This window comes from Leucopleurus acutus (genome assembly GCF_964270905.1).
Source record: "Leucopleurus acutus genome assembly, chromosome: 20".
Taxonomy (NCBI): Eukaryota; Metazoa; Chordata; class Mammalia; order Artiodactyla; family Delphinidae; genus Leucopleurus; species Leucopleurus acutus.
The window spans coordinates 46476199-46488488 of NC_139162.1; the positions used below are offsets into that span (position 1 = coordinate 46476199).

Here is a 12290-nt window from a genome sequence, read left to right on the forward strand (position 1 = left end):
TCCTGCTCTCTGGTCTCTGCAGCAGATGGGGATCAAGTGTGGGCTCTGAGGCTGCCGCCTGGGGTCTCTCAGTCTCGTCCGGCGTCTCTGACTTCAGCCTCCTCCTCTGGATCTCAGCTCGCTGCTCTGTCCTCGTCTCTGAACTTCCAGCTCCGTCTCAGGTGGAATTCCTGCCTGAGTTCCATGGCGCAGCTTTTAGCCTGTGCAGCTGGGCAATCCCAGCTGATGTAGGAAAAGTGAAAACACAGCTAGAGGCTGACCCTGACAACAGGGGAGGCGAGCGCTGGGAAAGCCCAGAGCGGGGCGGGGCCTGTGAGCCCTGTGAGCTGCTCAGGGAAAGAGAAACTGACATGGATTCATGTCCCATTTCACCTCCAAGAAAGTGGGTAAGGAAGTCAAAATCAGGGCTGGGGCAGCTTCAGCTCCACACAGCGGGTCTCCTGCGCCCGTGCCCAGGCTGATCTAGGACTGCGGTGGGGAGGGGACAGAGGGACTTCCTTTTTGGCAGAGTCCCCAGTACAGGGAGTAGAGGGAAAAGGCACCTGTAGGAGGTGTTGCCATGAAGAGCCTGGAACTTCCAAGAGGGAGGCTGTCTAGGAGACGGCAGAAGGTCCAGGGGTGCTGCTGCGGGTGGGAGGGAGAGTGAGAAAGGCAAAACACTCGCGAATTCAGAGAGGACACCAGCTGCTCCCCACCCTTCCCCACCTGGTACCTATAGAGACAGCGTGGGGGAGGTCGGGAGCCTGCACCGACCTGCTCTCTGACTGTCAGGCGCACAAGGACCCAGGAATAGGAGGATGTGCTATGAAATTGAGCTGTGACCAGTACTTCAGGGAAATCAGGTGGGGTTGAGAAAAATGCCTTCATTCATTCACCAAGTACCTATTTGCCCTCCCACCCCCGCTTTGGGTCAGACCCTGCTCAAGGTGCCAGGAAGAAAGCATTGAAAAAAGAAAAGACGTGAAACAATCCTTCATGGGGCTTTTTACTGGAGAGAGGAACAAGGTAGTACCTGTCTGGGACACGGGGATTAGGCATGTGCTATGTATTACGTTAGGTAAAGTCAGATAACGGAAAATGAAAGAAGTGAAGCAGGGACGAGAACAGAGTGTGAGAGGAAATCTGTATTAAATAAGGTCATGAAATGACATTTGAGGGAAGACCTAAAGGAAGTGAGGGAGGGAGGTCTGTGGAGATCTGAGGGGGAGCCTTCCAGGAAAAGGGAACAGTCAGTGAAAAAGAGAAACAGAGACACGCCCCTCCCTCTGGGAGCCTGTGCATGTCTCACCCTGTTCACAGAGGCTCTGCCTCATATGGTTTGTTTTCTTTGTTGTTGTTGTTGTTGTTTTTGGCCGCGCTGCCTGCAGGATCTCAGTTCCCCGAGCAGGGATTGAACCGGGCCCTCGGCAGTGAAAGCTCGGCGTCCTGACCACTCGAATGGCAGGGAATTCCCTCACAACGTGCTACTGAATACTCATGGTAGCACCAAGGACATCCTGTGCTTTGCCTACATTGCAAATACAGAGGAAACTGCAGGGACTCAGAGGAGTTAAGAGACTTCTCCAAGGTCACACAGCAAATAAGTGGTGAGGGCAGGATATTAACTGAGTTCTGTCTGACACCAGAGAGTAACCACTACACTCAACGGCCCCAGTGTAGCGACATCTCCTGACTGGAGGTAATGGACGTCTCGAACAGAAGGTGTGGAGTCCTTTTGACTATTCCCACCCCCTCTTTCCCTCATTCATAATTCCGGGGAGAGGGTGGACCAAAGTCCTCATTTGGGAATGTCCTTGAGCTCTGATACGTAACGTTTTTTAGAAATTTTTTTATTGGAGTATAATTGCTTTACGATATTGTATTAGTTTCTGCCGTACAATGAAGTGAATCAGCCATATGTATGCCTATATGCCCTCCGTCCTGGACCTCATTCCCACGCCCCCATCCCACCCCTCTAGGTCGTCACAGAGCACTGAGCTAAGCTTCCTGTGCTTTAGAGCAGGTTCCCACTAGCTAGCTATTTTACGCATGGTAGTGTATATATGTCAGTCCTACCCTCCCACTTCGTCCCACCCTCCCCTGCCCCCACTCTGTCCACATGTCCATTCTCTAGGTCCATGTCTCTATTCCTGCCCTGCAGATAGGTTCACCTGTAACAGCAGGTGGACTTCCCTGGGGGTCCAGTGGGTAAGACTCTGTGCAGGGGGCCCGGGCTCCATCCGTGGGAGAGGAACTAGGTCCTGCATGCATGCTGCAACTCAGACCCAGAGCAGCCAAAATAAATAAACTTTTTTTTTTTTTTTTCTGTACGCGGGCCTCGCACTGCTGTGGCCTCTCCCGTTGCGGAGCACAGGCTCCGGATGCGCAGGCCCAGCGGCCATGGCTCACGGGCCCAGCTGCTCCGCAGCATGTGGGAACTTCCCGGACCGGGGCACGAACCCGTGTCCCCTGCATCGGCAGGCGGACTCTCAACCACTGCGCCACCAGGGAAGCGCAATAAACATGTTTTTTTTCTTAATAAAAGCAACAGCAGGGATGTGCCCAAGTCACCTACCAGTGTTCTTTCTGGGCAGTTTCTATTAATTGCATCGGCCTTACATCAGGGGAGGACACATTGCAACAACTGTGAATCCTGAAAATTGACAAATTATCTCAAAATCCCTCAACATCATACTGTTTCTCTTAGAAAGGAAGTTCAGGGGAGTGGTTAGGAGCATGGGAGCTGGAGCTAGACTCTGGGGCTCAAACCTGGCTCTGACCCTCTCTAGCTGTGTGACCTTGGCAAACAGGCTTTGCAGTTGGCCACGAAGATTGCACATCCACAGATGCAGACAGATTTTAAAAGTGCAATTGTTCTGCATTTACGTGTGTGATTATTTAATGGAGACCAATTATTAAGGCCATTCTGTGGCTTCAGCTGGAAGCTTCAGAAACATTATTTCAATGTATAGAACTCACTGCAAGGGAAGTGTAACAATGCCATGGCATAAATGAGTAAACTGAGGCTCAGAGAGAAGTAATTTGCCCAGACACGCAACACTTAAGGGGCAGGGGCAGAACTGAAACTCAGGTCACCTGATTTCCCTGTCTCAGCATTTTGTGCTGAACAGCCCCCCTCAAAATGATCACGGAATAAACAACCCAAAGTAATGTAAAAATAGTTAATAATTCGCAATAAATTAACAACAGGAGACAGAACGGCAAATACACACAGGAACTTCATAAACACAAAACACGCTTAAGTAACGGAACTCAAAAAACTACTTATCCAGAGGACTTTTGGCCCTTTCACTACCCAGTCCCTCAGGGAAAGAGACTTCCCCAGCGGGGACGTCCAAGAGTCACATATTCATGGAATCGCAAAGCGGGCACTGAAGGTTCAAAGCAGGGCTGGGACCTGTCATGAGACAGGGCTGTTCCTGTAACCACAGAAGTAGAAACCGGTCCATGGTACGTGGTGGTCAGCGACCAAGGCGGACACGGACTCCAGTCTTTTCCTGCCAGCCCGGGCCCTGGAAGATCTTAGGGCAACGCATCCCGCGGAAATATCGCTGCTTCCGGGGGAACTCGTTGTGGTCTTTGGGAAAAGGGCGCCTCTGGCGCCAGCGCCGGTGGGTCCAGGCTGAGAGATCCGCCTTGTCCGATGGGGCCACGGAGGAGGGCGGCGTCCGCAGCCAGGCGCCCCCAGACTTTCGGGTCCCAGGCGGAGCCGCGGCGGGATCACAGACAAGGACCCGAGTGCGCCACCAGCCGCAGGTCCCACGCGAGCAGGCGCAGGAGGTTGAAGATGACGGTGGCTTCGTGGCACCGAGGCGAGCCCTGCAGCCCGGGAAGGAGGCGGAGCGGGGCTGAGTCAGGGATCTCCTTCCCCGAGAGACCCCTCTCCAGACCCTCACGGCTCCAAGCCGGGCTCCCGTCTAGCCGCTTTCCCGCCTCCCGCTCCACTCACAGCTGTGCGAGTTTGGGGACGCCTCCTGGGCCTCCGCAGGGACTTGCTCCGGGAGCCTGGGCGGACCAGCTCGAGCTGGAGGGAGAACAGGAGGTTAATGAAGGCGGCGGGGAACCAAGCCCCCCGCCCCACTCTTCCTCTCCCAGCCGCAGACCAAAGCCCGGATTTGGGGACACCGAGAGGACGTGAATCGTGTCTGCGCCCGTTTCTGGCCTCAGGGGACAGATTCGCAGTCGGGGGGCCTGGCCTCGAGACCAGGGGCGCAGAGCGAGCCGGGAAGTGTGCGGGGCCAGGGCGCGGCGCACTCACGCAGGCCGCCACGTCCCGCCCCGCGGCCGCCAGCAGCTCCAGGGTCGGGCCGACGCCGGGGAACAGCTCGGGGCTCGGCAGGCTGCTCAGCACGTCTTGGGCGTCGGCGAGGCCGCGGGCCACCTGGCGGAGCAGCGCACGGGACTGCGGGCACCCGGCGGGAGTTAGACGGGGCCGCGCGCCAGCCCGCGCTCCCCCACCCCACCCCCACCCCGCCCGCCGCCCTCGGGCCTCACGGAAGGCCGCGGAGGGTCCCTCCTCCGGCGGAACGAGCAGTTGCGCGGCCTCCAGCTCAGCGTCTCTTCTTCCTGCGGGGCAAGGGCTGGGGTGACGCGCAGTCTCCTGGCAAGGGCCCATGAAGCGCTGGGCCGTCGGAGATTCCTGGACGTGGCTGGGGACTGGCCGGGACGGTTGTGCTTATCGTGTCCCGAACCAGGCAGCGCGCCGATGGCTGAGCGGGGCTGAAAGGTACCCGCGCTCCCCGTGCGGAGCCTGTGCCCCGATGTGGAGCCGAGTCCGCCTGGAGGGGGCGCCCCTCTGTGACCCGCACCAAGGCCGGGCATGAGCTGACCACCGGGGCCTCCGGGAAGAGGTCGTGGTCACAATTCTGGACCCTGAAATCTGAGATGTGCCTGCTGGACGCTAGGACGCGAGGGCCCCTCGGGACAAAGTCTGGTGTCTCCGAGCCCGGTGGGCCCGCGGTCCAGGGGGCGGGGGCGTCTGAGCATCACTCACATAGCGGTCCCTCAGTGCCTTGATGGCCAGCAGCGCCCGGGGGTCCAGGGAGCGGTAGTGGGAGAGGAAGCGGTGCGGAGGCTCCACCACTTCGGGGTCCGCTGCCACGCCCACCGTCACCAAGACCCACAGCCCCACGGCCACCGCGGCTGCGCCACTCGGCCCCATCTCAGCTCCTGCAGGACGCGACGGACGTCAGCGAGCTCAAGGAGAAGGCCCCGAGTCCAAGCCCCTGCCTGTGGTTAGACTTGCAGAGGGACTGACGCTCAGGGCGTGGGCTGTGGACACACGCAGGGGAAGAGACAGGATGAGCCCCTCCTACCCTCAGCCTCTCTCCTCTCCCTCCTCAGCTACAATGTGTGTCTGGAGCCTGGTGCTGCAGCAGGGCCTGCCTTCCACCGTCCTCTGGGTGGTGTCCAGAGTGGTGTCCGCCTGGGACAGCGGTGCCTGCACCCTCCGTGGTGGCTTTTAAGTGCCCAGCTGAGAATGGTGAGCAAGCGGGCTTCCCCGTGCAGGGTAAGCTTTCCCAACGTCATTGCTGGCCATTGACCAGCCCAGAGGGTTGCAGGCAGGGGTTTGAGGACTTTACCCACCTGTGGGCCAGTGCCAGCGATGACTCTGCCCCAGCTCTCTGCCACCAGTTCTGATCTCTGTCCCTTTCTGTATCCTCTCACTTTCTTTTCATCACCCTGGGTGTCCTTATCTCTGTTCTATAATAACAACCAGCCCTTATACAGTGCTTGGTGTTACTGGGCCCTGTTCTAAGTAACTGATATGTACATGTCTCATTTAATGCTCAAAAAATGACACTGCAAGAATTGTTCCACCTCTGATGTATAGATGGGATGACCGAGGCACAGTAAAGTGAAGGAACTTTTCCAAGACACACAGTCAGTGATTGGCAGAGGCAGAATTTGAACCTACACTCAATCCAGCTCCAAAGCCTGATCTCCAAGCCACAACTACCCCTAAATATCTGATTCAGTGCCTCCTTCTCTCTCTCCATTTCTGTCCCCATTTCATTCTGTTTCTCTTTCTTCCCTCTCTGTTTGCCTCCTCTTTTGTCTCTGTCTCTCTGGTCCTGTTTTTGTCTCTGTCGATAACTCCATCTGTCTATCATTCCTTTTTCTAGCAAACATTCAGGCCAGTGTCTCTCTGTCTCCGTGTGTCTCAATCAGTCTCTTTGTTTTGCTTTAAAAATAAAATCTACTACTTTTCCTGACAAAAGTAGCAAGGCAAGGTCATTGGATAAAGCTAAAAAGCCACCTATAATTTCACCACCCACCTGTCTTCCATCACCCCAGATCTGGAACAATTTTTCCAATGAGTAGAAATGTTACATATATGTATTTGTACATATGTTTTCTGATTATCGAAGTAACACATTTGTTATAAAGATTCAGTCAGTAAAAAAATACCATTGGGACTTCCCTGGTGGCGCAGTGGCTAAGACTCTATGCTCCCAATGCAGGGGCCTGGGTTCGATCCCTGGTCAGGGAACTAGATCCCACATGCATGCCACAACTAAGGAGCAACTAAGGAGCCTGCCTGCTGCAACTAAGACCCGGTGCAACAAAATAAATAAATAAATATTAAAAAAAAATACAACTTGGAGAGTTAAAGAAAGTCTTTAATCCCACTTCCTGGATGTAATCTTTTTAGCAGTTAGTTGCTAGTTCTCCTCTTTTTTCTTTTTTCTCTTTCTTTGAGCAACTTCTAAATTGGAACGAGTCTGTATAGAGTTTGGTAGCCTGCTCTGTGTGTCTTACCATTACCTCTCATTTGCATTCGCCCACATCTTTAATTGTACTGTATCAGTGAGGTCCCCTGCAGGAAACAGATGGCCTAATCAATGTAGGATAATCTGTGGTGGTTTAATATCAAGGGTGTTTACAAAGGGATTGGATGGTGAAGAGAACAGAGGAGGAGGAATGCAAGGCCTTGGGGCCCACCTGGATGAGGGTCTGTCATCCCTAGGCCTGAAGGAATGGGAGAAGGGAGGGAGTGGTTACCTTACCTGGGAAGGAGGGAGTCATGTACACAGGGGGAGGGACAGAGAAGTCATGATGCCCCTGCAGGGAGGAAGCCTGGGGAATAAATACTCTGACTTTACTCTCCTTCCCCACTCTCTGGCCCTACTGCTAGGCTCCCCATTGGCTGCACCCAACAGAAACCAAAGGCCAGCTTCCTGGGGCCCAGAGGAGGGTGGAGAAGTGGGAAGAGTGAACTTGGAGGGGCAAATGGGAGACATCCTGCATATACCACTGGTAAGGCTTCCATTGTAACAGGATTATTGAATAACCAATCCCCTATTGGTGGGCATTGATATTCTTTCCAGTCTTTTGTTAAAATCATGGATCTCAAGACTGCGGGGGAGAAAGGGAGTCATTCTTTCATTCTTTTTTTCAGTCTTTCATTCTTTTTTTTTTTTTTTTTTTGCGCGGGCCTCTCACTGTTGTGGCCTCTCCCGCCGCGGACGCGCAGGCCCAGCGGCCATGGCCCACAGGCCCAGCCGCTCCGCGGCACGTGGGATCCTCCCGGACCGGGGCACGAACCTGCGTCCCCTGCATCAGCAGGTGGACTCCCAACGACTGCGCCACCAGGGAAGCCCTTTTTCACTCTTTTAATAGTGTCTTTCATAGGCTGAGTATAAAATGTTTCCAATTCATCAATTTTTTTTTCTTCCACGGATCGTGCTTTCAGTGTATATAGAAAATCATCACCATGGTTCCCTAGACTTTCTCCTATACTATATTCTAGGAGTTTTATAATTCTGCACTTTACATTTAGGTCTATGATACATTTTAAGTTAATTTTTGTGAAATGTTCAAGGTCTGCGTCTAGCTTGGTTTGTTTATTTTTTTATTTATTCGCATGCGAATGTCCAGTTGTTTCAATACCATTTGTTGGAAGTCTATCCTTTCTTAATTGAATTGCATTTGCTCTTTTCTCAAAGATCAGTTGACTATATTTGTGTGGGTCTATTCCTGGGCTCTCTATTCTGTTCCATTGATTTGTCTATCCTTCTACTAATATCACACTGTCTTGATGCCTGTAGCTTTATAGTAAGTCTTGATGTGAGAGAGTGTCAGTCCTCCAACTTTGTTCTTCTCTTTTAATACTGTGAAAGTTATTCTGGGTCTTTTGAATCTCTATATAAACTTTCACTTTGTCAATATCCACAAATTAACTTGCTGGGATTTTGATTGGATTGCATTGAATCTATAGATTAAGTTGGGAAGAACCAACATCTTGACAATATTGAGTCTTCCTATCCATATTCATAGAATATTTCCATTTTTAGATGTACTTTTATTTCTTTCATCAAAGTTTTATAGTTTTCCTCACACAGATTTTATTTATATTTTGTTGTATTTGTACTTAAGTATTTCGTTTTTGGGGGTGCTGATGTAAATGGAATTTTAAATTTCAACTACAAACTGTTCACTGCTGTTATACAAGAAAGCAGTATAGTTTTTCATATTAATCTTGTATCCTGCAACCTTGCTATAATCACTTATTTGTTCAGAAATGTGTTTTTAAATACACAGGACTATTAAGAAAACCGATTATTTTGAAACACAGTTACCACAACATTAAAGTAACTTTGTGATAAGTAATACATATGTCTCTTTATTAATGAACTAAATACAAGACATAGCAGTAGGTTTAATAACTACTATACTGTTGAGGGAGTAATGGGAGTAAATGATTTTTCAAGATATGTGCCACAGGACTTCCTTGGTGGCGCAGTAGTTAAGAATCCACCTGCCAGTGCAGGGGACACGGGTTCGAGCCCTGGTCTGGGAAGATCCCCCATGCCGTGGAGCTACTAAGCCCGCGAGTCACAACTACTGAGGCCAAGTGCCACAACTACTGAAGCCCACGTGCCTAAAGCCCGTGCTCTGCAACAAGAGAAGCCACCCAGTGAGAAGCCCGCGAACCGCAAAGAAGAGTAGACCCCACTCGCCGCAACTAGAGAAAGCCCGCGCGCAGCAACAAAGACCTAAAGCAGCCAAAAATTTAAAAAAATAATAAAAAAAAAGATATGTGCCACATCTGTAATGTGTTAGGAAATATCTGTGGCTTCTTTTAGTGACAAAGTCACAGGTTCTGCTAATATTATTGTGGTTTGTTGCTTACATTCATAATGGAAAGAAATGCTCAATTTCAGTTTGAGGTCAGTGAAGATGGAGATGCAGCTTTTTCCCATGCAAGTTCACCCTCCCCTGAATCCTATTGTCCAGGAACTCCAGGTTAAGCTAGACCTGCAGTAGTTAAATAGAATGAAGCAGATCTATAGGCACCGACATGGAAAAATCTTCAAGACATATCACACAGTGAAAAAAGTAAATCTCTGAATAATATACATGGTGTGACACTCCTTGCATGTAGAAATACTCATACATACTAAAGCAATTCAGTGGAGAAAACTAGCCTTTTCAAAAAATAGTGCTGGAGTAATTGGACCTCCATAGGCCAAAAAAATGAACCTTGACCTAAACTTCACACTAAAATAGAAATTAACTCAATATGGATCATGGACTTAAATGTAAAATATAAAGCTATAAAACGTTTTGGAAAAGTTATGAAGAACATCTTGAGGATCTAGAGCAAGGCAAAGGGTTCTTAGACTTGACACCAAGGGCTTAATCCATAAAGGGAAAATTGATCAACTGAATTTGATCCAAAACTTTTGCTACGTAAAAGACCATGTTAAGAAGATAGAAGAACGGGCTGAAAACTGGGGGAGAATACTTGCGAACCACCTATCTGATGAAGGACTAGTATCTAGAATAGATAAAGAACTCTCAAAAATCAACAGTAGAAAATTTAAACAGTCCGTTTGGGAAGGGGCAAAAGACATGAAGAGACACTTCACTGAAGAGTGAAAGATGGGAAATAAGTACATGAAAAGATGTTCAACACTGTTAGCCAACAAAGAGATGCACATTAAAACCACCATGAGATATCATTATACAGCCATCCGAATGCCTGAAAACAAATAAATAAAGTCAAATGCTAACGAGGATATGGAGAAATTGATCGCTTATTGCTGGTGTAAATGCAAAATGGTACAGCCCCTCTGGAAAATAGGGTTGGTAGTTTTTTACAAAAGCTAAACATGCGACTACTATATGACCTAGCAATTGCATTCCTGGGCATTTTCCCAGAGAAATGAAGACTTACATTCATACAAAATCTTGCACATGATTGTTTATAGCAGCTTTATTTATAACAGCCAAAAAACAACCCAGATGTTCTTTAACAGGTAACTGTTTAAAAAAAACCCAAACTGTAGTACATTCATACCACGGGATACCATTTAGCAATAAAAAGGAACAAACTTGATACACACAACTATCTGGGGATGAGATGTCCAGCACTAAGATTCATTCTGATTAGATTGGCTTAGGTCATATGCCCACCCCCAAATGCAGTCACTGTGGCCAAGGAGGCTAACTGAGGTCAATGGCTGCAGCCAAGTCACATATGCCAACCCAGAGACGGGGGGGGTCAAGTCACCTTCCCCAAACCATTTGGATCTCCAGCTGAAATGGGGGGCTGCTGGGATGAGTTGGGGAGAGGTAATGGAAGCCTGGAAAGTTTGCGCATGGACACATTGGCTGATCTCGTCTAGTGTCTCAGTAGAATTTCTCTCATGTTTTTTTCAGAGTACTTCTGCTTCAACCACTTTGATGTTTTTTAAAACCTCTGTGCCTTTCAATAAGGAAAGTATACACTGAAAGACAAAATAATTTTTTCATATTAATGCTGAGGAAGGCATACATGGGAAAAACAGCCATTACTTGCCTGTAATTATCAATATTTATTAATAAACTTTATAATTAATTAAAGGTGGTCTCATGTGGGAAACTTTGCTTTACTTGCCCAAAACATACCTTAACTATTCTGCACATGAATAGATCTGTCTATATAGGTGAGAAGTGGCAGAGCATCACCAGTAATAACCCAGACAGCCTGGGATCACATCTACAAGCTGTGTGAGCTTGGACAGACGCACGGCCTCGGTACCTCAGTTTCCTCATCTTATAAAACGTCAGCCAGTGAGAGGACCTACCTCACAGACTTGCTGGGGAGAATAAAGCAGTAAATACATGAGAAGAGCTTAAAGTGGAAGCCAAGCATACAGGAAGTGCTCAGTATGTACCAACTATAATTATTATTAACAGTGGTTGAGAAAAACATGTTTGCAATTCCAATTTTCAACAGCAAACGAAGAATGGTTTTATAATTGGTAAAGGAATACATGTCATTTAATAACAGACGAAGGAAGCCAGAGAGAGTTTGTCTAAGTCCCAGATGAGGAAAGAAGCTGAGAAAACAGAAGGGAAGGATATTTGTGCAGAGAAAGAGGGAAAAAAAGACAGGGAGAGGAAGGATATAATGACAAGAGAGAGATTGAAGAGCAAGCATTAGAACCCTAGTATAGGGACTTCCCTGGCAGTCCAGTGGTTAGGACTTCACCTTCCAATGCAGAGGGCGTGGGTTCAGTCCCTGGTTGGGGAGCGAAGATCTGACATGCCTCCTGGCCCTAAAAACCAAAACTTAAAACAGAAGCACTTGTAACAAATTCAACAAAGACTTTTTAGAAAATGGTCCATATGAAAAAAAAAATCTTTAAAAAGAAAGAAAGAAACCCGAGTATGAACTCCTGACAGCAGGCGCTTGTATGGGTACCTCTGCCAAGCTTGCAGCTTCCAGCCAAAGGAAAAGGTGTGTTTTGAGTTCATTCCTAGAGTGCGAAAGAAAGACCGACACACAGAAAACACAAAAGGTGCAGAAAACAAATGTAGCAATTGGCTCAGGAGAGAGGGTTGAGCAGAGTCATCGCTGGCACTGGCCCACAGGTGGGTAAAGTCCTCAAACCCCTGCCTGCAACCCTCTGGGCTGGTCAATGGCCAGCAATGACGTTGGGAAAGCTTACCCTGCACGGGGAAGCCCGCTTGCTCACCATTCTCAGCTGGGCACTTAAAAGCCACCACGGAGGGTGCAGGCACCGCTGTCCCAGGCGGACACCACTCTGGACACCACCCAGAGGACGGTGGAAGGCAGGCCCTGCTGCAGCACCAGGCTCCAGACACACATTGTAGCTGAGGAGGGAGAGGAGAGAGGCTGAGGGTAGGAGGGGCTCATCCTGTCTCTTCCCCTGCGTGTGTCCACAGCCCACGCCCTGAGCGTCAGTCCCTCTGCAAGTCTAACCACAGGCAGGGGCTTGGACTCGGGGCCTTCTCCTTGAGCTCGCTGACGTCCGTCGCGTCCTGCAGGAGCTGAG

At 49.5% G+C, this 12290-nt stretch overlaps 1 protein-coding gene across 1 annotated transcript; it reads right to left on the reverse strand.

The window, feature by feature from the left end:
• Nucleotides 1-3720: 3720 nt before the first annotated feature.
• On the reverse strand, nt 3721-5161 carry LOC309976431 (interferon lambda-4-like; the record flags this gene model as incomplete). The annotated part of the gene is made up of 5 exons (XM_082862001.1): nt 3721-3819; nt 3950-4024; nt 4259-4402; nt 4495-4566; nt 4994-5161. 5 exons carry the CDS (start codon nt 5159-5161, stop codon nt 3721-3723), a joined length of 558 nt encoding a protein of 185 aa, XP_082718127.1.
• Between the last annotated feature and the right edge of the window lie 7129 nt (nt 5162-12290).